Below are 26,989 nucleotides of genomic sequence, written 5' to 3' on the forward strand. Positions count from 1 at the left end.
GAAGAGAACAAATATATGAAATGTATTTGTCCTTGTCCAATGAGAGTTTTCTCTCCATTGTGCTCTTTACAAAGTTTGGGACAGTACAGTTAGCATAGTAGTGCCACTTATTTGGGGAACTGGGGGAAATTGGGAAGGGGGATATGATTCATTTAGATGTATTTCCCAGACAAGGCTTTTATTCATTTCTCTGTGTTTGTCTTCTGTATAAAGTCTTAGTGTAGCATGTCATTTTGTTTGTTTCTTTCTTCTCCCAGTCTTACAATGATTATATGAGAGAATTTCATCATAACATTGGACCACCACCTGCCTGGCAAGGAATGGTAAGTTTTGTTTAAAGATGGAGCTTTTAACCCTTCAAGATTAACTTGCTTTTCTTAGACATAAATGTGCACTGTATACATTTTCAAATACAATTCAATTCTGATTGTTTAAAAAAAAAAAGAAAAAAAAAAAGGTCAGAATTACTTGTGATGGGTGCGGTGGCGCTGCAGGCTTCGCCAGGTCCCGCTTTCTGGCAGGCCTAGGGTTTAAGTCCTGCTTGGGGTGCCTTGCGACAGACTGGCGTCCCGTCCTGGGTGTGTCCCCTCCCCCTCCAGCTTTGCACCCTGTGTTGCCAGGTTAGGCTCCGATTCGCCATGACCCTGCTTGGGACAAGCGGTTTCAGTCTGTGTGTGTGAGAATTATGTACTGTGGCAGATACAGGACATTTCCTAATAGTATTTGTATATTTAGACAGTAAAAAAAAAAAAAAAAAAAAAAATACTCCAAGTAATACTCCAAAAAATTTTTTTCCATTGTGTTGAGAGGAAAGGATCATGGGTATCTTTAGCACATCTTTATTGACCTTAGTTGGAAAGAATGCTTCTAAGTCAGTCTCATGAAGCAATGGTAAATGACATTTGTGGTGATTTCAGGGAAGTTGCTTAGATATAATACATATAATTAACAATAAAGTAACATCTGCATCTATCTGACAAAAGTTGAGGAACTCCCAGTCACAGCCAAAGGGAGAAAAATAAACCTTATTGCTGCCCACCCATCCTGGGCATTTTGCTGTGCTGACAGGGTACTGCGTGGATATGTCTAATAAGTACAGTCGTCAAGACAGAACTGGTATCTATAGAAGCTATATTTTGTTGGCCAAGGTTGCTGGTCCCTTCAGTCAGCTGGCACCCCAATTCATCAGTTTTCCTTGGTTGGCAGTGGTTGCTGTGCCATTTAAAGAAAATAAAAGGGGTTAGTGACAAACGATATTTGGAAACAAGGTAATTGGTTGGTAAAGGGAAAAAACAGCTGGTAGCGTAGTGGTTAGAGCTGTTACCTTTGGACCATGGGGTCGCAGGTTCAAGTCTCACCTCCAGCTGTAGTAGCCTTGAGCAACGTAGTTACCCTAAATTACTCCAGTAAAATTACGTAGCTGGGTAAATAATTGTAAATAACTTAACATTGTACATACCTTTGGAGAAAATTGTCAGATAAATGTTAATGTGTATAAATATATCCACTATACATTTGTGTGCCTACTTTTAAAAGCATTTCAGATTTCAACTGCAAAAAACTGATACATTGAAATGCATTTCAGCAGTGAGCTGTTAGTGACACCTACTGTATGTTTGCCCTAGTTTGAGGCATTGTGGACAGTTAAAAAGATGGATAACAATTTGGCTTAAATGTCATATCCATCTTCCTTTGTAACATGAGGGCTGTAGAGTGCAAAGCAATTTTACAGTGTTACAAATATATAACACTACATTGCTCTTCTCCCATGATAATAATCCTGAACATTTTGAAGCATTTACTTTGTGAAAGGAATTTTGATACTGCACAGATGATTGTAATATAAGGAAATAATTCTCCTCAATCACTGCCTGAATGTTTCATTCACTCTGACACTGCAGTTAGAGGTGCTGTGTAGCCTTACTAACAAATGTTTGATTAGGTAGGTAAGTGAGATTAAGGCATCATTTATTCTACTGTAAGGGTGTTCATGTTACAGAAGTTTTTAATATTCATAATGATAGTTAATATTTAAATGACTGAGTCATTATTTACAGGACAATAGTTTTTCCGAAAAAGTAGCATTAAGGTAGTGCCCAGGTTTGAATCCACTCCTGCTGCAGTACGAGGTACGTAGCTGTAATCGTTCCAAGGAAACTCACCCTGCTCTATAAAAGGCAAAATAATCATAGTATTGAAAGTTCTATTTCAATTATGATTAATATTTATCTCAAGTGGCGGTTGTAAGGTATGATCATGGTAATCCAGTCCATCCATTCACTTGACCTTTACTTGTACACTGTCATTGCTTCCAGGGCAGTTCAGAGCTTTAAACACCAGAAAATAGCCACTGCGAGACAAAAACCTTTTTGGCGTATATCTGTCGGAAAACGTCATTAACGTCACATTATGAGCATCTGGTACAAGCTATTGTACAGATTAAAATAGGACAGGTGACAAAAATGCCATTCTCCTTTGTAAGCACTTTGTGTAGGGGCAAAGAGTATACATTTTCATAAGCCATTACAGCTTTTTTGTTGTACGGGATTTGTTTTTTATAAGCTGTATAAACAAAAACACTAGAGCGGCTTACGAAAATGTATACCTTTTTGTCTAGTGACAGTAGTGTTTAGTTTTGTGTATGTATTAACTTTTGCATTTTTACAGATTTATTTAAACTGTATATTCACCTCAGCTGAGATACTTATGAAGTCTAGGAGCAAGGCGACATTTCCTGATTTAAAAATTGTAGAATTTGAGTAGCATGTATTGTTTTCACTTATTTTTAGTACACCTTTTTATTTACATGTATTCATTTAGCTGATGCTTTTCTCCAAAGCGACTTACAGTGTGAAGGTTACAATTATTTACCCATTTATACAGCTGGGTAATTTTTACTGGAGCAATTCAGGGTAAGTACTTTGCTCAAGGGTACTATAGCCGGAGATCGAACCTGCAACCTTTGGGTCTAAAGGCAGTCGCTGTAACCACTACACTACCAGCTGTCCCGTTTGGTGTTTATCTAATGACAAAATAGACATTTCACCTTGTTTTTATTAACATATGAAATTTTGTGGAGAAACATGGATTTTTCACTTTTAGTGCATATATCCACAAGTGACATGTATAAATATTTCGCAAACGTTGGCACTGCCGATCAACAGTGGGTGAAGGAAGCAGCTCATAATGCAAAATTATGTGGATTATGCAAAGCGCATAATGATCTAAATAAAATCTGAGCACTTAGTTAAAATAGCCATGTCAAAAGTGAAGCCCCTGCTAGAACCAAGTTGTTCCTTTGCATTATCATTATCATTTTTAGGAACAGTTAAATCAGCAGAAGGTTTTATTTAAATGGTTAGTCTCTTTTCTGTGTTTTGTGTTGGTGAGTTAACTAGATTTTTCATTTATCTTGAATGAAGCTAGATTTTTCTTCCCATTTATCTTGATAGTTCTACATTTTATATTTATCTACTTTCACCTATCTACTTTTGTGCTGTAGAATTTAATCCATTAGTGAAGATTTTTTGCATTTTGAATTTTTGAAGGCATTTCTTTTTTTAGATTGTTTTATTTCAGTTCACATTTTTTACCAGTGCTTGTGGAAGGGTCGGAAGTTCCTCCTGGGTGAAACCCTGGTCAGCCTAGCAAAACATTTTCTTTGAAGAATCATTGCTTGTTCTGTGTAATTAGTCATGCACCTAGCTTATCTTTGCGGGCAGCGGTGCCAAGATACACCTGGGATCTACTTCCCCCCGCCAGCCCTGAATCACTCCTTTTATGTATTTTTCTTTGGGCTCATACTGCACCATCTAGTCCTCATATTTCATAGTTTTTTTTTTTTTTCTCCCCCCCTTTTGTCTTAAACCTGGACAGGGGCCTCCTTGGACATAAATATCTATTCTCTTCAGGGAGTACCTTGACTTCCTATTGCTGGTAGTATGCTGTGTAGCGCGTTGGCTGAATGGACTTTAGTGGCCGCAGGAGTCCTTGCTATTCTTCCACATGCTCAAAACCTAAACCATTGTTTACTTTAATAATACTTACTCAAATGGTTTTTTTTTTATTTTGCTCTTTGATGACATGCAGATGACAGTACACTTACCTTATGACTTTCAGGCACCGTATCCTGGAATGGAGCAGCCCCCTCACCATCCTTATTACCAGCACCATCCTCCTCCTCCTCAAGCCCACCCACCATATTCTAGTCACCACCCATTGCCACATGATGCCAGATTTAGAGAGAAGCGGGTTGTACGTTCCTTTTCATCAAGTCTGGTAACTTTTTATTTTTTTTTTTTTTTTTTTAGTTAACTTCATAGGTATTACATTTAATAGGTGTTCTGTCAGTTTTCACCCCATATTTTTAAACAGCTATAATGTTATCCAATTTTATAATTTAAACTTTTGTGTCCAGAATTGTAGTAATAAATTGTTTAAAAATGTATTTTACATTATGAATGTAATAAATTGTTTTGGGTGCATTTTTCTTCCAGATAGCTAATTGTAAGGTTTTTATTTGGGGTTTAATCCAGTGCTGTCTGTTTCAGCATGACTACGATATGCGGGTTGATGACTTCCTTCGACGAACCCAGGCAGTTGTAAGTGGACGACGCAGTCGTCCTCGAGAACGGGACCGACAGAGGGAACGAGATCGGCCTCGAGATGTGAGACGTGACCGAGAGAGAGACCGAGGACGGGAACGGGACCGTGAAAGGGACAGGATTAGAGAGAGGGAAAAGGAGAGGGGTCGGTATCGAAGATAGAGGAAGACAGTTTGTAACTTTCTTAAATGTTGTACTTAGGAGTTTGACTGTGTATCATGCATGCAGTGTGACAAAACTGGTAAACAACCAAAAATCAGTTTCATAATTGTTAAAGTGACAAATATCTACACCTCTTATATATTTTAAAGTGCAACTTCACATTGTTGCAAGCCTGGTTTCAGACATTATTTGAAAAGTATTTTCACTTTATTGTTCTCCAGTTTTGTATTTGTCTCAGAAAAGAGAACAAACTGTTATCCAGAATTTCTTATAGTGTCAATGTTTGTAATTCCATGTGGTGAACCGAAATATTGGTTCGGTAAATATCTGTACCGAACCTGGTGGTGTTGTAGCAAGTATGTCTAACATTTTTAAGTTCCAAGTCATGTATTTTTCTATCATTTGTGTGATAAGCAATATTGATACTTACCTTTTTTCATCTTTAAGAAACCCAAACCAAGGTTCTAATCAGTGCTGTAGCGCTTAGCATTTTGAAAATCGGTAGAATGACGCAACTGTAAACATGTTTTGATTCAGAAAGAAACTAGTTGTATCTTTTAGCGATACTTTTTGTACAAAAACAAAACAATTAAAAACATTTAATTTGAACGTATGTGGACATTTTACAATTTTTTTTTATTTTGAGATCCTGCACAAGGTTCAGATTTGAATCTCTAACACGTGAATAAATTTAGTGTTACCTACAGAAACACTTTGGCTTTAGTTATTACAAAATGCACTTTGTTTAAATTTAATATTAAAGCAATGTTACCCTGATAATGCAGTCTTTTATCAGAAGAAAAACTACTTTTTGTGACCCAGTAAAGCAGAAAGGAGAGAAATAACTGAACTCTTTACTGCCAGTATAACACTACACTGGAATTGATTGTGGTTTGGCAAAAAATGCACCCCTTCTCACTGCGACTGCTCGCAAATGACAAGACACAGAGATAGTGCATATGCCATTGGACAAAGGAAGGAACACCACATCAAACGAGATATGAACAGGCGCTGGTGGTTCAGCCTGAGCAAGCTGGCTACGTTGCAAAAATGTCCCAAGTCTGCCTTGTTATGGAGTTGCCGCGTGTTATACTACATGTCATCATGTTCGAACCACGTCACAAAGCGTTGACTTCAGCACCTCAGTTTGTCGCTAGAAAGCTACGCTATCTGACACATATCGTGCCAGCAAGAAAACAATAAATGATGATTGCGTACACAACCTCCTTTCATTTCTCGCACTACCAACATGTAGTTCTACGTGAATACATGCATCATAGTAAAGCTATGTACTAACAATTTTTTTCTCCCTTGACTTTCAGTTGGGAGTTTTTTGTTCCTTTATTCCATGGCCAGTAGACATACTTATAGATTTAATAACTCCATGGATAATGTATTACTCTAGTATACAGTCAACTGTTTTGTTTCTTTGTCTTATACCTTTGTTCAGTGCTCTGTGTCACTATGTGAGAAGAGCTATATAAAAAAATAAATTGAACTGAACTGAATCACTGGCTACACCCCAATCACACTGTTATGTTACTACCTGTTACTACACTGTTAGTACCCCCTCTGCCCACTTGGGTTTCCCATGCATCTTTAAAATCAAAAGTTTTTGGTTCTAGCTCCAGTGTGGTGGAATGATCGGTCTCATTCAGAACTGCTGAATCTCTCTCAACAGTGGAAAAAAAGGTCTCAAAACTCATGTCTTTTCGACTCACTTCTCTCCTGATCTCCTATGTGCTTGAGAAATTAGTACTATGTTATCTGTGTAATAATTTAGAAAGGACCTATATGGTATGTGACAAATTGACTGTCCTCAGGAATCACGCATCTGCATCCCAATCTCTCAGTTGTTCTACTTCACTTTTTGCATTGTTCTTCGAGCTGTATGGTGCTTTGGAGAAAAAAGTCTTCTATTTTAACAACTGTAGTAGATGACATTTATTATCTGGGGTGTCCTAGGCCTTTTGGATTTCCTGAGCTCACCAGTGTGCTCTTTTTTTTAGGAATGTACCAGGTAGTTCATTTGGTCACACCTACTGTTTCTGTGATCTTTATGATGGGTTTGTTTTGATTTTTTCAGTCGAATGATTGCTTTCTTCACTGGCAGTGACAGCTAGCTGGACTTCATATTGAGAGGTAATAGCAACATATTCCAAATGCTACACTTGAAATTCAACTCTAGACCTTTTATCTGCGTACTTGTACATGAGACAATGAGGGAATAACACACGCCTGGCCATGGAACAGCAGAGCAGCTAATTAATCAATTACTTTCGGTCTGTTAAAAAGTGGGTATCACATGTAACAAATGCTGTAATTCCTACATCATTCTTCTACTTTGGATGTAAATACCCTTGAATTAAAGCCAAAAGTCTACACATAAAGCACATCTTGATTATTTCATTTCAAATCCACTGTGGTGGCATACAGAGCCAAAATGATGAAAATTTTGTCACTGTTCAAATAGCTACTTATGGACCTGACTGTAGGCTATATTGATATGCAAATACATTTACATTTTGTCATTTAGTAGATGCAAAGTCTGGAAGAGGTCAGTTTTTAGACCCTTTTTAGTGTGAACAGTTTCAGAAGTTCTGAGTGAGAGGGGGAGGGGGGAGGTCGTTCCACCACAACGGAGCCAGAACCAAGAATCTCCGTGCTTTTCCTTCTGTGCGCAGGACCACCAAGTGGGCAGAAGTAGAAGAGCGTAGCGGTTGATCAAGTCTTCTAAATAGCTAGGAGCAGTTCTATTGATGCATTTGTAGGCTATAACTAGGGTCTTAAATTTGATCCGGGCAGCTATAGGAAGCCAGTGCTAAGAAACAAGTAGAGGAGATACATAGGAGCACTTTATATAAATTATATACACACACTGAAACCGCTTGTCCCAAGCAGAGTTGCAGCGAACCGGAGCCTAACCCGGCAACACAGGGCGCAAGGCCAGAGGGGGAGGGGACATACCCATGATGGGACACCAGTCCATCGCAAGGCACCCGAAGCAGGACTTAAACCCCAGTAGGGTTGCCAACCGTCCCCTATAAGACGGAATTGTTCCGTATTTAAGGGATAAGAGTTGCGTTCTGTATTAAAACCATACGGAATGTGGTTTGTCCTGTATTTTAACCTTTCACACCCCGAGACCTTTAAAAGTATTTATTACATATATTTACTGCATAAATAAACTTAGCAGTTTGCATGAAAGTGTTAAAAGATTAAGATAACATCGCAAAAATGGATGTGAAACAGAGCTGTGTTGCATGTGTGAGTCCAAGTGTCATTCATTAGTTGTTGCTACGTTACCTGGATGATAGTGGGGGGAGGGTCAAGGATCAAGGGAAACACCCCCCTCCCCCGCAAGAGGGTTAAGGCAGGTAGCTATTAACTAGATGACTAGATGTCATCATGGCTACTAATACTCCACCTCGTAAATGAAAACGATTAGAGAAGTATAAAAAGTATATTAAAAAATGGGAGTCAAAGAACCAATGGCTTAGCAAAGTCGGGGAGAATAAGTTTATGGCGAACTGTAATTTAAACTTTGTAAGAGAGATTTCTCTCTCAGCCACAGTGGAGTTGTATGCAACGTAAAACAAGATGCGTCTATGAAAAATCATCGATGGAATGACCCCCCAAGGAGCAATTTTCAGTTTTTTTGTTGCACCCAGCTCACCCGATGCTGATATGATAGCTGTTGTTTTGTATTCTATTACACAGACACATCTTTAAATTTTTACTTTTCAGAATACTGTATATTACAAAATGTACAATCCATTGGTTAAAAGACATTTCCAGCATAAAACTACATTTGATTTGAGTGAGCTAAAAGATAATTAAATGTCTCAGACTCATTTTAGCATTTAATTCAGTCAAGCAGAGACTTCTTTTTTACACACATATATATTAGCTGCACAGAAATTCTGAGTGTCCCTTATTTTCCTACAAAGAACCCAAAAGTGTCCCTTATTTTCTTCTGCAGGGATTGGCAACCCTAAACCCCAGACCCGCCAGAGAGCGGGCACAGGCCAAACCTGCTGTGCCACCCAAATTATATATAAGTAAACAAATGCTTTATTTAAGTAGATATATGTTTATAATTAATTGATATGTAATTAATATATTAATGTTTTGATGATGGCTGTGCCGCCGGGTTAGGCCCCTGGTTCGCCGTGACCCTGCTTGGACGAGCCGTTTCAGACTCTGTGTGTGAGATAAATTAAAAGTGCAATTAAATAGCCTGTAAATAATAAAGTAAGATAATTATGCGATGTTTCAAACAGTGTTTGTGCAACCTGACAGCACTTCCAGGTTAGCCGCAGTTTAGCTAAACTCGTACTTCTTGACGCGCCAGTCACGTTTCACTAATACGTAACCCACTGAAATGACCGGTTTAGCGAAACTCAGTTTAAACTGCGACTAAACCCCAGCTGAACGAATAAGAGTGCATTAGCCCAGATGGAGTTTCAAGGAGCTGCATTAAGTTTCGCGACAGTAACGCAGCATTTGCGCAGCAGCTGAATTGACAAACACGCAGGGACGGAAGTCCAGGAGTCGCTGTAGTGCTGCGCATGCGTATTACCACGTTGGAAAACAAACTCCTGGGGTCAAAGTAGAACTTTTGAAGAGCAACATTTTGTAAGCTTAAATTAAAGTTGAACTTTAGGTAGTGAGTCCAGTGACTGAAATTTGTTATAGTTTATCAAGTTCTCTTGCTTATTTCGGAAGAGCACTTAACTAACGGTTTTTGAGTATGCTCCACAACACGGGGTGAGTTCAGCCTTAGCCTGCTTCATCATCATGCCGAGCTCCTCCTGCAACTCAACTGAACGTACACAGATAGTGTGACAGTAATAATCTCAAACTGCTGACGTGTTGCTTTCGCTTCCCAGAGTTTGGGAGAAATCAAATGTTGTTGTTCTCTAGTGTTCGGTGCCTTTGTGTCTCCGACCCTGTGTGTGTGTATCTGTCTGAGAGAGAGGGAGAGACATGATCATGATCCATCATGCCAGAGAGAAGACTCTTCAGAGCAGCACCATAGAAAAGCAACTTGGGGCCCTTTTTTAATGCATTTATTAAATATATCTGCATCTTGTAGATAATTTCATAGTAAAGAAGGCTGAAGGTTCACTGTGTTTAAAGTTATTTCACACTCAGCCACTTTTGCTGACCTCTTACCTTGTCCTGGTTGAGGTTGTGGCACTTTGGGGCCTATTGCAGAGTTGGGGTTTGGGGTTTGGCCATTGTTTGTGCCATTTTGAAGAACCTCTCTCTCTCGTTTATTGTTCAAGCTAATAATTTTTATTTCCAAACTTCTTTTACCTGTTATTTGGTGAGTAAGTGGTCCTGACCCCCTCCTCACCCCCTGTTTTAGTACAAGTTGTGTTGAATTGTGAAACACCTCATTTTGTGCCACTGATATTGTCTGGTGTCATTCTGTGAAGTTGGTGGACAAGACACTTAATTACTCTTACTGTTAAAGTGTCATGCTTGAGGTCAGTCTTTCAGCTTTCTGATTTCTGCCTTCACACTAGCAGAGCTTGCCATGGGATTCAGTTTTAAGGAGTGGAACCATCATCCCTGTCCAGAGTAGTAGATAACAAAAGCTGTGTGACATGAAGAACAATCTCAGATTAAGAAAAAATGAAAGTAACCTCTTTGATCACTGTCAAAAGCTATTAAGATGACCCATTCCTTTAATACTGTTGGGCATGTACCAAGGTTTCCTTCAGCTTCGTCAATTCCAAACTCCTTCCTTAAGGCAACCATAAAAATGGCCTTAGTAACATCATTAGCACCAGGAAGTGACACTGACATTGTGAACTGTTGTATTGTATGTAAAACTGAAAGGCAAGGGAGAAACCTCTTGGGGCTGAAGTGCCAGTGTTTCCCCAGTCCTCTTTCACATTCTACAGCTATGCAAAATTAACTTTCATACAACTCATTTGATGAGACAGGTCTTTCATAACACACGTGGCTCTCTTGACCAGCTGATGAGCCTGTCATGCGGTCATTTTCTAAGGTTAGAAATGATAGAAAAGATTGATGGTGTTTGTAGCTCGGGTTGTTGATCCCAATGTCCAGGTCTTCACCGAGCTTGGAATTGAGACTGCAAACGTTTCATCACCAGTCGAGGTAACATCATCAGTGCTCCATGTGTGTAATGCAGGTTTGAAAGTAGAATGGGAATTTATTAAACATCTACCAGAAAATTGAATGGGATCCAGCTCTCAAGGACATCTTAAATCACCAGTCATATTAAAGCCAAGGAAGTTTTCAGCTTCCAGACCCAATATAAAGACTGACATTCAAACCTGCATTACACATTGAACACTGATGATCTAACCTTGACTGGTGGTGAAATGTTTGCAGTCTCAATTCCAACCTCGGCACACACCTAGACATCTGGATTTTCTAAGGTTGCCCCATAGAGTGGAGTCACAATTTAGAGACCTACCATTCTGATATTTTTGCTCCCCTGATATTGATCAGAATTTACTTAATTTGACAGAACTTGACATGCCTCATCCTGAGGAAGTCAAGGGTTACTTTGTTTTTTCCAACAAGCTGTCAGAAAGGGGAAAAACATCTAAAATGGAGCCCTTTAAAAGAAGACCAACTGAGAACACGCAATATAGCGTTATAACCTAATAAATACATTTCTGGGATCGAACTGACCCTGAAATAGTGGCTGGAGTTGCTGTTGAGAATAGTGTACTTTACCAGAGCAGCTTTATTATTTATAGAGGAAAATGCCCTTGGATGACTGGCACAGACAAAAGGTTTGTTCTCTGTTTGCCACCCTGGGTCAGTTCAAGGACTATAAATAATTTTAAATAGTCTTTTTTTAAAATTCATGCATATTATTGGTTTATTTCTTGTAATTGGTTTTATGTGTCTTAGAACTACCTTTATAATAATCATTTATAGCAAGAAAAACTTTCTTTTGGAACTACGTTGTATATTCCACGTCAACAATATCTACTGTCATACTCTTTAGACTTGGTTTGTTTTAGGCTTGGGAAGAGTGTTGTATTCTTTTGTCCTCACAGTTACATCACTTTGCTAATTTCAGAAAGCTTGCAGGCTGCACCCTGTTTGTTACAGGGGCCAGCCGGGGGATTGGGAAAGCCATTGCATTGAAAGCTGCCAGAGATGGTGCCAATGTGGTGATTGCAGCCAAGACAGCTGAAGCCCATCCCAAACTCCCAGGGACCATCTACACAACTGCTGTAGAAAGTAAGTTTTTGTGGGTGAATGAAGGCATGAAATGACATTCAGTCAGAGTACCGCGGCTGGTTGAGCTGATACATGGTGCCATACCTGTGGGACCCAAATTAATAGAAATCAAGCAATTGCATAGGGGTACTGAAATGGGGGGGGGGGGTCAATTTTTTCTATTAAAATTGAAAAATAAATAAATTGTGATCTTGGAATAAAAAAAATCTTAATAATAAAGTTTTGTTAAACTTAACTGTCAATTTTTAATGTAAACATTACATATCACTACACAGTGTCTTTGGAATGTAACTTTGTAGCTAAAATTTTCTATGAAATTTCAGTCTGTATACTGTATATTTACTTGTTCTGTGAATTTCCATCTTGCATACATGTTTATGAAGGGGACAAACACACACACACGCTGGCTGAAACCACTTTTCCCGATCGGGGTCGTGCCGAACAGGAGCCTAACCCAGCAGCACAAGGCTGGAGGGGGAGGGGACACACCCAGGACGAGACGCCAGTCCGTCGCAAGGCCCTCCTAAGCAGGACTCGTACCCCAGACTCACCAGAGAGCAGGACCCGGCCACGCCTGCCCCATCCCCATTATATGAAATACACACATATATAAATACATAACTTTAATATATGAGTGTGTGTGTATGTGTGTGTGTGTGTGAGAAAGTGTTTAAAAAAACCCCAAGTAAGGCTTCCTCCTGATGACTCTTCCACCAGTCCTGTCTCAGCAAAACGTTTCTACAAGTCCTCTTCAGTCATATGAAAGTTTGTCTTTGCCTTTCTGTCCAGCGTACAAGCAGTCCTCTCACAAAGTTTTCTTGGTCTTCCAGATCTTGCCTTGACTTCCACAGTTCCCCTTAACTGCCATTTCTTAATGACATTACAGACAGTGGAAATTGTGAACTGGAAGCATGTTGCAATCTTTTTATAGCCTTGCCCTAATTTGTAGGCATTCGTTAGCTTCATTTTCAGATCCTCACTCAGTTGCTTAGAGGAGCCCATGGTTGTTTGGAGTGTCAGGGAATTTATTAACTCTGAAATTGTCAACAGCTGACAACTTCTAATGGCTATTAAGGCCTAGTGAGGCTATTAGGATCAGGGACCTTGCAAAAAAAAATCTATTATTGGACAAATTAACTAAATGTGTAATTTGGCCAGGGGTGCCTAAACTTTTGCATAAAACTATGTATGTACACTTCACCTTAATTTAGAGATGGCAGTTTAAGTGTGAGGGGGGATGGTAGTGCAGTGGGTTGGACTGGGTTCTGGTCTCCGGTGGGTCTGGGGTTCGAGTCTTGCTTGGGGTGCCGTCCTGGGTGTGTCCCCTCCCCCTCCAGCCTTACTCCCTGTGTTCCTGGGTTAGGCTCCAGCTCCCCGCAAGCCCGTATGGGACAAACAGTTCAGACAATGTGTGTGTGTATGTGTGTGAAAGTCTAAGTGTGTGACGTTGATGGTTTCCTAGGGGTCCCAAAAATCCTAGCACCAGCCCTGCAGAGTGTACCTTACCAAATTCAATGACTATCAAATATTTTAGAATTTTCTGGAGTGTTTTAAATGCAGCGGTATATTTGACAATACTGATGTTTCACTGCTTTCAAATTCACTGAGCTATTTAGCTAAGCATAAATGAAAAGTTGTCTCTGAAAGAAACAGCTTTCCCTCTTGATTTAACCTCATCTTGTGTGTTTTGAAGACTTCTGTTTTTTTCTGAAACTGCAATTTTACAAACAAATCACAAGTTAAAAAACGACGTTGTACAGTCATACCCAAAAATACACCCATTGGATTTATGAAAATTCAAGTTTACAAGCTGTAAAATTTTGTTTTAATACCTATACTTTGGCTTACAAGGCACTTCCTTGCATCTCTGAGCACTGAATTTGGATTTCACACACCTCCCAGAGTGATGTGCAATATTTACATTTATCTACACACCTTTCTTGAAAGCGACCTGAAACGGTTAACTGGCATTTAGCTGACATCCTTATCCAAGGTGACTTGTAATGCTAAGTATGCTACAATAAGCTCCCTACAATAATTCACCTATTTATACAGCAGAGCAGTGTAACACAGATGCATACAAACATATGCACCCTGGGCTGTTTCCACCTGAATCGTAGCTTTGGACTGTGGGAGGAAAGGCATATAAACACTAGGGGAGCATGCAAACCGCAAACAGGCTGAGCAGGGACCGAACCCACATGTACTTTCACAGTCCAGGTTCTGCCAGATACTATGTCAAATTGGTGAGCGAGTGCAACATCATTTGCATTGTTTTCATTGATCCCACCGTCTTCAGTTTTTTCATTAAAGGTTTAATTAGTACTAAAACTGAGTAACAGAAGTGACACCCATTTATGCTAAAATATCACCAAATTCCATTAAAAAGGACAGTTAGTTATCTTGAGGCAACAGTGAAGTTTCCCTTCATTAACTACTCTGTAATACATTGATAATATAATAATAATAATAATATGGGGGCGCGGTGGCACAGCAGGTTTGACTGGGTCTTGCTCTCTGGCGGGTCTGGGGTTCAAGTCCTGCTTGGAGTCCCTTGTGAGAGACTGGTGTCCCGTCCTGGGTATGTCCTCTCTCCCTCCAGCCTTATGCCCTGTGTTACCGGGTTAGGCTCCGGTTCACCATGACCCCACTTGGGACAAGTGGTTTCAGTCAATGTGTGTGTAATAATAATAATAGTCTACCTGGAGGTATTCAGCTATTTCCAAGTTTCTACCTACTGTATGCTTAAATGTTCACAAACAAAACACATGCATATAATACTCGGTGTTTGTGTTCATTCAACCTTTAATGCATGAAACTAAGCAGTAAAGACAAAAGAAATCAATGAAAACAATGCAAATGAATTCACCCGATGAATATAAACTATGATTTCTGTGAACTATGACTTCCGACATTGAATAAACTGATATGGTGTCTCAGAGCCTGGGCTGTGCAATGCCCATGAATTCCATCCCCAGTCAGTCTATGGAGAGTTTGGATGTTCTCCTGATGTTTGCGGGAGGGTTTCCTCCTGAAGACATTTCAGGAGATCTGGTGACTATACTGTTGGTACTGTCTGTGTGTGAGTGGACGTGTGTCCTCCAGTGTATGTGCTTCACCCATAAGCACAAAAAAGCCTTTGAAGGATGAAATAATATATTTTGACACAGTTCAAAAGTGCAAGTGTTTTTTTTTTTTTGAGTGCAAATAGAAAAGTGGTAGTGAAATTAAATTTACATTTAGCAGACACTTTTTCTCCGAAGCAACTTCCAATAAACTCTATGTAGTGTTATCAGCCCACACACCTTATTCACCAAGGTGAATTGCACTGCTAGTTACACTACTTACACTGGGTCACTCATCTATACATCAGTAGAACACACTCTCTCTGTCACTCACACACTATGGGGGAACCTGAACAGCATGTCTTTGGACTGTGGGAGGAAACCCACACAGACACAGGGAGAACAGGCATATTCCACACAGACTGAGTGGGGATTTAAACCCACATTCTCTCACCCCACCCAGGCGCTGTGAGACAGCAGTGCTACTTGCTGTGCTACCCATATTCTCTGGCATTATTGTTTAATTTTAGACTTCCAGTAAAAATTTAAAATATTGCTCAATTATATTAATCCTGGGCTCTGTATTGCAGTTGAAGCAGTTGGTGGAAAAGCTCTGCCCTGTATTGTGGATGTTAGAGATGAGAATCAGGTTGGTGATGCAGTCAAGCAAGCAGTGAAGACCTTTGGAGGTATGTCTTCTGTGTATTTCGCATTCTAAAAGTTTGCCGTTTTGTATTGCATAGTTCTTGTGAAATTTTTATAGTATATATAGTATATGTTTATTTTTTTAACTTGATGTAGTTTGACTGCTATATAGTTTAACAAACGGTTAATGTGTGTGTTTTTGATTACCTAGGAATTGACATCTTGGTAAACAATGCTAGTGCCATAAATTTGACTGGAACTCAGGAAACACCTATGAAGAAAGTAGATCTCATGATGGCTATCAACCTCAGAGGAACTTACCTGACGTGAGTTGAGAAATTATAAAATTTTGTAGCTATTCCCCAGTTAATATAAAGATGATGGTTTTAATACTTCTTATTTATATTCTTAGTAATAGCAAATTGTTCCAGTTCATAGACTCTTGACAATAGAAGATGCATCCGCAAATATCTTGCCATATATTTGGTGAACCAAATTACATTAATTCAGATTGTACATTCTTCCATTTAGCACAAAACTTCTGTGTTATAGCAGACAAAATGTCAGCTAAATAGAAAGTGAACATGTGATGGGGCAGATAGGTCTTGTGGCTAGGGGCCAGACAAAACAGTCCACTGGTCCTCTAGGTTTGCGATTGGGTGTGGGGCCAATAACCCCACACTGTAATTCAGTTCAGTTCAATTTATTTTTATACAGCGCTCTTCTCATGCAGTGACACAGAGCGCTTTAACACAGGCATAACACAAGAAAAACAGATAGCAAGAAAAACAGTAAACACTATAAGAACATATTTTGTTATGAAAACCCATACAGTTGTCAGCTGTGAACAAGAAGCCAATGTTAATTTGAACCAATCACTCAGTAATGTGACCACCCCTGATGAGAGCCTGTTAAAGGAAGTCAGGAGTGCAAAAATCAAATCAACTTGGACCAAAAAACAAGCTTTATGTAGGAACATGGAATGTCTGAACCATGTACGAGGCATCAACATTAACTCAAGTCCTCAACTTGGACATTATTGGTATTAGCGAGTCCCACTAGACTGGGACTGGAAGACAAGCAATTAGAAACGGTTCAGTTATACTGCACTCAGGACACATGGACAGTCATAGACACGGTGTAGCCATCATAGTCTCAAATGCAGAAGTTAATACCTTGCTTGAATGGGAACCTATCAATGGCAGGTTGATCAGAGCATTCTTCAACTCTAAGCACTCTAAAGTTACCATCCTGCAGTGCTATGCACCAACAAATAAAGCAGTGGACTCTGACAGCAATGGGTGGTATGAAGCCCTACTACTAGCCGTCTCAAAAGTGCTACAACTTGACGTATTACTGATCATGGGAGACATGAATGTAAAGGTTAGTGGAAATAATGCCAACTGCAAGAGTTTGATGGGCAAACATGGCTGTGGCGAAATGAATAAAAATGGCCAATGATTTCTGCCTGGAGAACAGCTGTGTAGATGGTACCATCTTTCCACACAAAGACATCCACAAGCTCACTTGCTTTTCACCTAATGGCCACACAACTAGATTGACCACATAGTGATCAATGGTAAATGGCACAAGTTGTTACAGAATGTTTTAGTTTGTCGTGGGGCAGATGTGTACAGCAACTATCAAGCTGAAGCTATGCAGAGCTAAACAAGAAAGTCAGCACATGAAACACCTTCACATTGCCAAGTTGAAATGTGCAAAAACCAATAAAGAGTTTATAATATAACCGAAAAGCCTTTTCGAGCTGCTAGCCAGTATGGTTGAAGAGTCTGATATTAATGTCAAATGGGAGTCTATAAAGAACATTTGTATAGGGACAGCTACAAGTATCTTAGGCTATAGAAATAGGAAGAACAAAGAATGATTAACATCAGGAACATGGCAGATGATTGAAGAACACGATCTTGAACACAAACTCACACAAATTAACAGATTGAAAAGTTCCAAAAGAAATTATTTGTGGAAGAACAGGCAAAAGAGGCTGAACATGCAGCTGGGTGAGGAGAAATGAGCTCTGTTTATAAGACCACTATAAAGCTCTATAGATGAAACAACAAACAATGTACTCCATGTTAAAGACAAATATGGAAACAACTTTATGACAGAGCATGAACAAGCAGCAAGATGGGAACATAATTTTAGTGAAGTATTAAATAGACCAGAATGAGAGGATCCAGCAAACTCACCACCCATAGAAGTTGATTTGGACATTGATTCCAGTCCCCCAACAAAAGTTGAAGTCACAAATGCTATTAATGCTTTAAGAAATATAAGAGCCTGCAGCATTGACAACATTCATGCAGAGATGCTGAAGGCCAACCTAAATACTTCAGCAAATGTACTCGCAGACCTCTTCTGAAATATATGGGGAAAAAGATGCAATCCCTGATAAGTGGTCTGAAGGACTTATTGTCAAACTTCCAAAGAAAGGAAAACTCCAAGTTTGTGATAACTGACGAGGTATCACGCTGCTTTGAATTGCATCAGAACTCTTCTGGAGAATTCTACTGGGTAGAATTGATTCAGCTATTAACAGCAAGCTGAGAGGAGAAGAAGAAGCAGGATTTAGGTAATGTAGAGGCTGCATAGAGCAGATATTTTCCCTGAGAAACATTATAGAACAATGCCAAGACTGCAGATATCTACTACTAGCAGGTATTAATTTCGTTTACTTCCAAAAAGCTTTCGTCAGCTTACATTGGGATGCTCAATGGAAGATCCTAAGACCTTAGGGAGTTCCCCCAAAGACTGTAACCTTGATAGTTATTCTACAAGGACTTTGACTGCAGTGTCATCCATGAGGGGTAACTAAGAGTGGTTCCCTGTAGTATCAAGTGTACGCCAAGGCTGCATCATTTCTCCAAATCTATTCCTAGTTGCTATGGACTGGATCATGCATAAGACAACAGCTGACAGTTCAGAGGTATCCAGTGGGCTCCATTCTCTCAACTAGAAGACCTAGATTCTGTAGATAATATAGCTGTACCCTCCTCCAAGCATGTACACCTGCAAGAAAAGTCTGACAGAGTGATCCAAAGTAACATGAAGAAATTAGAGGCATTCCAAAATAACTGCCTCAGAAGAATTTGTGGTATATTCTGGCCAGTAAAGATATCTAATCCAAAACTGCATAAGAAGACCAAGTGCTATGCCATGGTTCAAGAGATCAAGTACTGGCAGATGAGATGGCTTGAGCATGTACTGAGAATCCTCAGTTGGACACCACCTGGAAAGAGAAAACAGAAGGCCAAAAACTACTTGAAGGACTGTAATATTTGAGCTAGCTAAAGGAGATTAATCTTACATGGGGGGAGGTACAATGTGTTGTAAATGATAGGGAGAGGTGGCAACAATTGGTTGAGGCCTTATGTCCCAAGTCAGGAATGAAATGAGACAGAGAGAGAGATTTCTAAATTTGCCTGAAGCTCCGTACCCTTTCTGCTTCCTCGTTGTCTGTTATGCTTGCATGTCTTTCAGCAAAATCAGAAATCCTCTTCAGACAAGCCTAAATTTCACAGCTAAACTTTGTGCTTTTTATGTACCTTTGTCATAGTGTTGTATCGTGCTACCTGCTTGCGTGAAGTTTGCTGCTATGATAAGCTCTTTTATGCTCTTCAAAGGTGTGACCTCTCTTGTGGATATGAACAATCTACCCATGTCTGTCAACATCATTAAGCTTGTTATACGGATGTGTTCTCATCTCAGTGGTGCATCAGTCATTGAATGACATTCATTCTATTCAGTAGCATCCTATTCACTAAGGGCTTGGCTTACAACTTAGGGAGCGCACAGGTGTTCCAAGCTGAGGTTTAACATAAAAAGTTTTGAATTTACAGATTCGTATGTATTGCCAAAGCACTTTTTTGTGAACAACAACTGGCAGTGACAATGGAACTAGTTTTTCAGTTCTTGTTTTCAAGTTAAGGTTAAGGGTTAAGTTATTTATGTATACATGGAGAGTTAATATTTTTGTAATGACAACAGAATATGTTTAGCTAGTTTTTGATGTAAATTTTAGAATCATTGCATCATAATGCCAGAGAGACAGTAACATTCCTCTCTAAAAGTAGTTTTAGAGTTTTAGTTTTAGGTCCAAAGCCAGCACACTCTGTGTGAAGTTTGCATGTTCTCCTCTTGCCCACATGGCATTTCATGCTACAGTCATGCAGACACAGCTCAGGTGAATTGATTACTCTGTTACTGATTTTGTGTGAATTGTGTGGCTACCCTGCAGTGGACTGGCCTCCCTTCCAAGGTTTACAAGTCTTAGCCCTCAGGATAGGCTCCAGACTGCTACAGGCCTGACTGGGACCAACAATTCAGGATAGTGAGTGAATGAGAATGAAAAACCCTGTGGTTGCTACAGAAAGGCAAGTCAAGGGCATGTTCCCAAGTCTGTGACCGATGCTATTGAATAGCGCTCCGTTCAAGCAGGAACAGTTATTGAGTGTAAATAGTCATTTTGGAATAGAAGATGTGCAATGTAAGTAAGTGTGCAACCGCAGGTTATCTGTGATGTACGAGAAAGCAGTAAGCACCTTTTCGTTGAGGTGAGAGGCTGTCTTGAGGGCAGGTGCTTGAGAAAGGGGTTTCCTTGGACCAAGAGCATTATTCTGTACTATACTAATACTTTACTGTGTTTGCTTTTTTGTTTGTGTAGGTAGCTTTGTGTTTTTTATTTAGCACCATGGTCCTGAATGAAAGTTGTTTTTTCACTGTATACTGTTCTAGCTGTATATGGTTGAAATGACAATAAAAGTCACCTTGACTTTGATATTTATCGTAGACGGTTTCCTTGTGTCTTTCTTTGCCATATCGAAGCCCAAAGCCACACTTGCTAGTGTACTGTATATAGAGATTGTAATTAGGGCTCTTGTTCACAGTTTTATCTATCTATCTATCTATCTATCTATCTATCTATCTATCTATCGTTCAGGATTTCTGTTGGTTTTTCTTTGTTCACATGGCCGTTTGTTTCGGGTTCCATTGTTTCTGAATGTACATCACTGTCAGATCAGTCAAAATATAATATGACCATTAATTTCATTTACATTTTAAGTATAGAAACACCTATAGAATATTGTATTTAATATATTTTGGCATTTGGTGTTTTTGTTATTCAGGTCAAAGTTATGTATCCCGCACCTTCTAAAGAGCAAAAACCCTCACATCCTGAATATAAGTCCACCACTCAATCTGAACCCTACATGGTTTAAGAATCACACAGGTAAGATGAGTCTGTTTAAAGGGAATTTGTCAAAGAAAATAATTTTTGTCGATGTAAAAACGATGGAGAATAAATTGTGACTTTGAGGAACTGCTTACGTAAAACATTGACACTGGAAGATTTTCTTTACCACTGTTATTGAACTTTTCACATACTTTCTTCAGCATACACTATAGCAAAATATGGAATGTCTATGTGTGTGCTGGGAATGGCAGAAGAATTCAGAGGATCTATCGCTGTTAATGCTTTGTGGCCAAAAACAGGTGAGAGTCACATAATACACAATCTTTTCAAACTTTGTCATTTGCTGTTTGCGGTTCATCTGATGATTAATCTTGCAAGTTTAACTTGATGTGTCCCCACATGAAGTATAGTTTGAATGCTCCACATTTACACATTAAACTTTTAATTTTTTCCATGACTCTGTATAAAATGTTTTTTCTCAGCCATCCATACAGCTGCCATGGATATGCTTGGAGGCTCTGATATTGGTAAACAATGCAGAAAAGTTGAGATTATGGCAGATGCAGCCTATTCCATCTTCAGTAAACCCAGCAACTACACTGGGAACTTTTTGATTGATGAGGACATACTGAGGAAAGAAGGAATCAGCGACTTTGACGTATATGCCATTGCTCCAGGTTAGTGACCGTACTATGGTACGATGTATTGAACTTTTATTTGCTACGTGTGGCCTGCTGGTTAGCTTGCGTAAACATTTCCTTAGTCACCTGACCGCTCTTATCAATAAAGCATTTTCTCTCTCAGGCTTGCCAGACACTGTATTACATGATATTCTCTAAATTCTAAGCACCATAGTGTGTGAAAACCCTGGGAAGGTTGCTCATTCTGAGAGTTTGTAAACAAATGTGTTTGGTGCTAACAATTGCGGCACATTAAATATTGCTATAGTAAGATACCATACTGTGTAGCACTAATACCAACATGCATTCAGAAAATAGCAACCTTTTACCTTTAGCAGGGCACATGACTCACTGTTGGTATTGGAGGACAAGCTGAATGTGTAAAAGGGTATGTGTACTCAATGTCTGGAGAGAAGTTTGTGTGTGTGTATTAAGCCTAATAATACAGACATACCTTGATCTATTCATGGATTAGGTTCTTTAAAATTTTAGACACACCTATACTAAATAAATACTTTGTAACACTTCTGTTCATCCATTATCGATGACCTCTTGTTCAATGCAGAGTCATGGTGGTCTGTGGATTTTTTGTATCTTGGAAACAGGATGTAAAACAGGGTACATCCGAGATGAGATGGTAATAAATGGCAGTGTAAGAGTTTTATTTTTTATTAACTGAAAAGCTACATTACAACTCCAATTCAGTGCCATTGACTGATTCATAAGATAAACATGCCCAAAGTTACAGTTTCTGGTGACTTTCAGCTTTCTTTATCATCTACAAAGTCACTAAAAGCTTCAAATAAATGGAGGGACAATTGTTTTATTGTTATGTAAAAGTCTTGGATAGCGGTATGAATCATCATGATTACATTTTTATTAACCTAAGCTAAAGAAAAATTAAAAGTAAATATAAATACTTTCTACAAACCCTTATTGAGTTTAAACACTGCAAAATGAAGGCAATTTTACACTCCTATTGTTTCTGTTCATGCATTTTGTTGCCTTCTAATGGCTGTATCTGGAAACAGTTAATTGTAACAAGTGTTCATAAAACAAGGAACTGAGTGATAAATGCAGATATAGGGGACCCTTCAAATATGTCACAATGAATAAAAAAACAAGATCACTCATATGTCAGTCTAAATCTTGGGCAGTGTAGCTGAATACTCCTAATATTAAGTGTTGACCATCTCCAGTTTTAGGGATCTGGGAAGTTTTTGTGTCTGGTCTCAATCACTTCCTAGTGTGTGTGAGTGTCACAGAGAGAGTGTATTTCACTGATGTATGGATGAGTGACCCATTGTAAGTAGTGTATCTAGCAGTATAAGTCACCTTGGTAAGTTGCTTTGGAGAAAAGTGTCTGCTAAGTGAATAGATGTAAATGTAAATCCCAGCTCTTTAACGGTGATCAGAGGGGTGACACGTAGTCATTTCTGTGTTACCCAAGACTTTTACATTTCTAGTATTCAACACTGCTATATTCTGGCTATAATATTCTATCTATTGTTATTGTTACTGACATTATTCATTGTTTATTATTTATTTATTATTTATTGTTTTGTTTTTTGTGCTGTACTATCTATTGTTTTTGTTCATAGTCTGTAGAGAAGCACTCAAACAAGAATTTCATAGTATTTTGTACACGGTACTTGTATTTATGACAGTAGAACTTGAACTCCTCTAGCCTGAAAAGGTATCAAGAAATTAGTGTCCTGTGGCTCTTAAACCAGATGTTTCCCTGGCATAGTCAGATCCAGGAATCGTTGATATATCTAGTTTAAGGTCAAATGGTGGTAACTTTTTATCATCAACAACATGAGTTTGATATAATACTACTTTGTATGAGTACTTACAATTAAGAAATCTTATTGTAGCTGTAGAAAAGGGGGAATAGACTATGGTCAGAGATAAATGGAAAAACAACTTATCTCTCTAGACAGTTCTAGGAATATGAAATTCCATTGTAATAAGTTTTGGTACCTGTTCCTGTGATGCATTGAGGGAGAGATGGAAGTCTGACCTTAATACAGCTTTACTGGACATTTCCAGGAACAACTCAGAGGTGTTTTTAGTAAACTATTAGAAACATCTTTAACAAAAATCTATCATTTGTCCCACTCTATATTCCTCTTAAACCTCTGCCCAAACTCAAAGATATGGAAGATAGGATTGGTTGTCTTTATATGTCTTAAAATAAAAATGTATTTCAGTGCTATGATCCACACTGAATCCTCTATAAATGTGTGGTTGACTCAAGCATCTGAATTTCTTGCCTTAGAAAAGTTAACATTCATCTTGAAATGAATTCCTGAAGGTTTGGTCACCTTTTTGAAATTGCTTAGGATAAATACTTGACTATCCCTGCAATGAAATGTATGCTTTTGCCCTTACATTGCATTACAATTGCAAGAAGTTTGTGAACCATGTGAATTTCCTCAAAATAAGTGGGATCTTCATGTAAGTCACAGTAATGTAATAATGAGAGCGAGCCCTATTATCACCATATGTGGTCAGAAATGTCTCTCTCTCCATATTATATAAATCTATTTATTCTGTTTAATTCTATGGATTGATTCAGGAACAGATGATTGATTACATGTATTCTGTCACTCCTTTCTCATGCAGGACATCCACTGCTTCCTGACTTTTTTCTGGATGAAGAACCAGAAAACATCGTGACGAAAACGCAAGACCAGGGTGAGAGTAGTGTGAGAGAATGATGTACTGAGTAATAAGCAATGATGCCATCCTCAATCTGTATGGTTTACACAGGTGCAGCCCCTGTCGTACAGTCAGGAGAAAACAGTGCGGAGATTGCAAATAATGGACCAGTTGCTGAAACCTTTGAAATTATCCAAGGAGTTCTCAATCCAGAACTTGTTAAAACAACACAGGGAGTGTACAGATTTAACCTCACTGGTGAGCTGTAGCTTGAAATTTATAGTAGAGCAGTATGGTTTATAAAACTAATTCATGGTATGAAAATGAATAATTTTTGTAATTTATGAAGTTGGTCATTAAATGTGTTTCATGTCTTGATGGAGAACAGGAGAGAATGCAGGGTCCTGGTACATTGACCTGAAGAATGATGCTGGAAGTGCAGGTAGTGGGGATCCACCAAAACCCGATGTGGTAATGACCATGGACAGTGCTGATTTTGTGAAGATGTTCAAAGGTTTGTGATGAATGAAGCACTATACAAATATTACTTTCTAAAAGTTTTATGTCTTGATTTTTTCACCTTTATTTAAATGAGCACTATTATGGTGTTGTACTTATTTGCAGGTGACTTGAAACCAACCATAGCATTCATGAGTGGCAAGCTGAAGATTAAAGGAGACATGGCCCTTGCCATCAAGCTGGAGAAAATGATGTCCATGATGAAGTCCAAGCTATGAAGTGTGAACCATACATAAATTGTGTGCAAACATTATCACTTTGTGATTGAAAAATCACACATAGATACGGTGAAATTTTAGAGAGATTTAATGTTGAGATATGCAATATACTGAGTTCACAACAAATGTGTCTGAAACTACAACATACCTTTGTGATGACTAATAAATGGAAAAATCTAAATGAACAGGAAAAAACCTTCAATATCAATTATACACACAAAAAAACTATACTATTTGCATTACACAGTTCAGGAGCAATGTCATTCAAGATAAATTCATATCAATGAAGTACACAAAATACACTGTGTTAATTTTAACTGGAAGCTCAGTTTTACTTTGAAATAGTTACCCAAGAAGTAGTCTGTCCCATTTTCAGAAAACTGCAACATGTGACCTAACGAAGTAGAAAACAGAGGAAGAGAAAGAAATACTGAAATAGACGTATACCTCCTCTAAAATATTAATAACAATTTACTTAAATGTGGTTAAAAACACAGGAACTGGGAAAGAAACATACAGCTGTATAAGAACAGAAAGAAAAGAAGCTTTCCTCTCAGTTTCAGTCCTTCAGACCAGACAGGAAAGCAGTGGTGGATACCCCAGTAGTCAAAAGTTGAACTTGGGCAAAAATGTAGAGCACTATTTTTGGAGGGAAAAAAGCACTGCACACCAGTGGTAAACCCTCTTCTCAGCCATGGAGCATGATGGAGGGAGCATCATGGTTTGGCACTGCTTTGCTGTCTCAAGGCTTGAACAGCTTGCTATCATAGAGGAAACAATGAACTCAAAATTATACCTAAAAATTTTACAGGAGAAGGTCAGGGTCATGGTCCATCACCTGAAGGTTAGTAGAAATTGGGTGATGCAAGAAAACAATGACAGAATGGGCTTTAAAAAAAGATCATTTCTGTTCTGAAATGACTAAATCAGAGTTCAGACCTCAAACCAGCTGAGATGCAGTGACATGACCTAACAGAGCTGTTCACACAAGGAATCCCAAAAATATCAATGAATTGAAACAGCTTTGTACAGGGGGTGTGGTGGCGCAGTGGGTTGGCCTGGGTCCTGCTCTCCGGTGGGTCTGGGGTTCGAGTCCTGCTTGGGGTGCCTTGTGACAGACTGGCGTCCTGTCCTGGGTGTGTCCCCTCCCCCTCCAGCCTTATGCCCTGAGTTGCCGGGTTAGGCTCCGGTTCCTTGCGACCCTGTATGGGACAAGCGGTTCAGAAAGTGTGTGTGTGTGTGAAACAGCTTTGTAAGGAGGAAAGGTCTAGGATGGGCCAGTGGTGCCAAAAATGGTTCAATTTGCCCCAATGCCCACAGGTGGTCATGTGTCAAAAGGGCAGTGAAATAAAGTGCATGATTAACAAGTTTTCTGATGTTTTCTTCCTTGTCCCAGGTTGATATCTGCGATTTCTCTTGGGTGGGGGTCAAGTCTGACCGCAGATTGACAAATAGCTGCCATCTTGGATTTTTAATATTTAATTCAATGTGCTGAACAAAGGCATTACATTTATTTAGCAGACACTTTTCTCCAAAGCAACTTCCAATGAGCTCTATGTAGTGTTATCAGCCCACACACCTTATTCACCAAGGTGACTTACAATGCTAGATACACTGCTTACACTGTGTCACTCATCCATATATCAGTGGAACACACTTTCTCTGTGTCACTCACACACTATGGGTGAACCTGAACAGCATGTATTTGGACTGTGGGAGGAAATCCATGCAGACACGGGGAGAACATTCAAACTCCACACACACTGAGCGGGGATTGAACCCATGTCCGAGAGGCTGTCCGCCCGCCCATCCATCCATCCGTCCCGCTTGTCCTAATACAGTCGCAGTGGCAGCAGGAAGAGCAGAGAGGCCCAGCTGCCCCTGTCCCCCGCAACTTCCTCCAGCCCAGCTTGGGGGATCCCCAGCCGTTCCCAGGCCAACTGTGAGATATAATCCCTCCAGCGGGTCCTTCACACTCGGC

At 39.3% G+C, this 26,989-nt stretch overlaps 2 protein-coding genes across 4 annotated transcripts in view; both read left to right on the top strand.

Annotated features, from left to right (window-relative positions):
- Positions 1-5,375, top strand: part of ythdc1 (YTH N6-methyladenosine RNA binding protein C1) — a 41,682-nt gene extending 36,307 nt beyond the window's left edge. For 2 of the 3 annotated variants that reach the window (XM_018734376.2, XM_018734378.2), the window contains 3 exons: positions 258-323; positions 4,120-4,278; positions 4,551-5,375. In XM_018734376.2, coding sequence (XP_018589892.1) covers positions 258-323; positions 4,120-4,278; positions 4,551-4,766 — 441 coding nt within the window. In that variant the 3' untranslated portion in view covers positions 4,767-5,375. The remainder of the gene's footprint in view (positions 1-257; positions 324-4,119; positions 4,279-4,550) is intronic. The other variant, XM_018734377.2, reaches the window with a different exon arrangement.
- Positions 5,376-9,338: 3,963 nt separating this feature from the next.
- On the top strand, positions 9,339-25,442 carry hsdl2 (hydroxysteroid dehydrogenase like 2). Its single transcript, XM_018734337.2, has 11 exons — positions 9,339-9,536; positions 11,842-12,005; positions 15,661-15,759; positions 15,927-16,041; positions 20,860-20,963; positions 21,128-21,226; positions 21,410-21,604; positions 24,236-24,307; positions 24,383-24,529; positions 24,660-24,785; positions 24,896-25,442. The coding sequence occupies exons 1-11, from the start codon at positions 9,520-9,522 to the stop codon at positions 25,006-25,008; spliced, it is 1,251 nt and encodes a 416-aa protein (XP_018589853.1). The 5' UTR covers positions 9,339-9,519; the 3' UTR covers positions 25,009-25,442.
- Positions 25,443-26,989: the final 1,547 nt, after the last annotated feature.

This window comes from Scleropages formosus, chromosome 5, assembly GCF_900964775.1.
Source record: "Scleropages formosus chromosome 5, fSclFor1.1, whole genome shotgun sequence".
NCBI lineage: Eukaryota > Metazoa > Chordata > Actinopteri > Osteoglossiformes > Osteoglossidae > Scleropages > Scleropages formosus.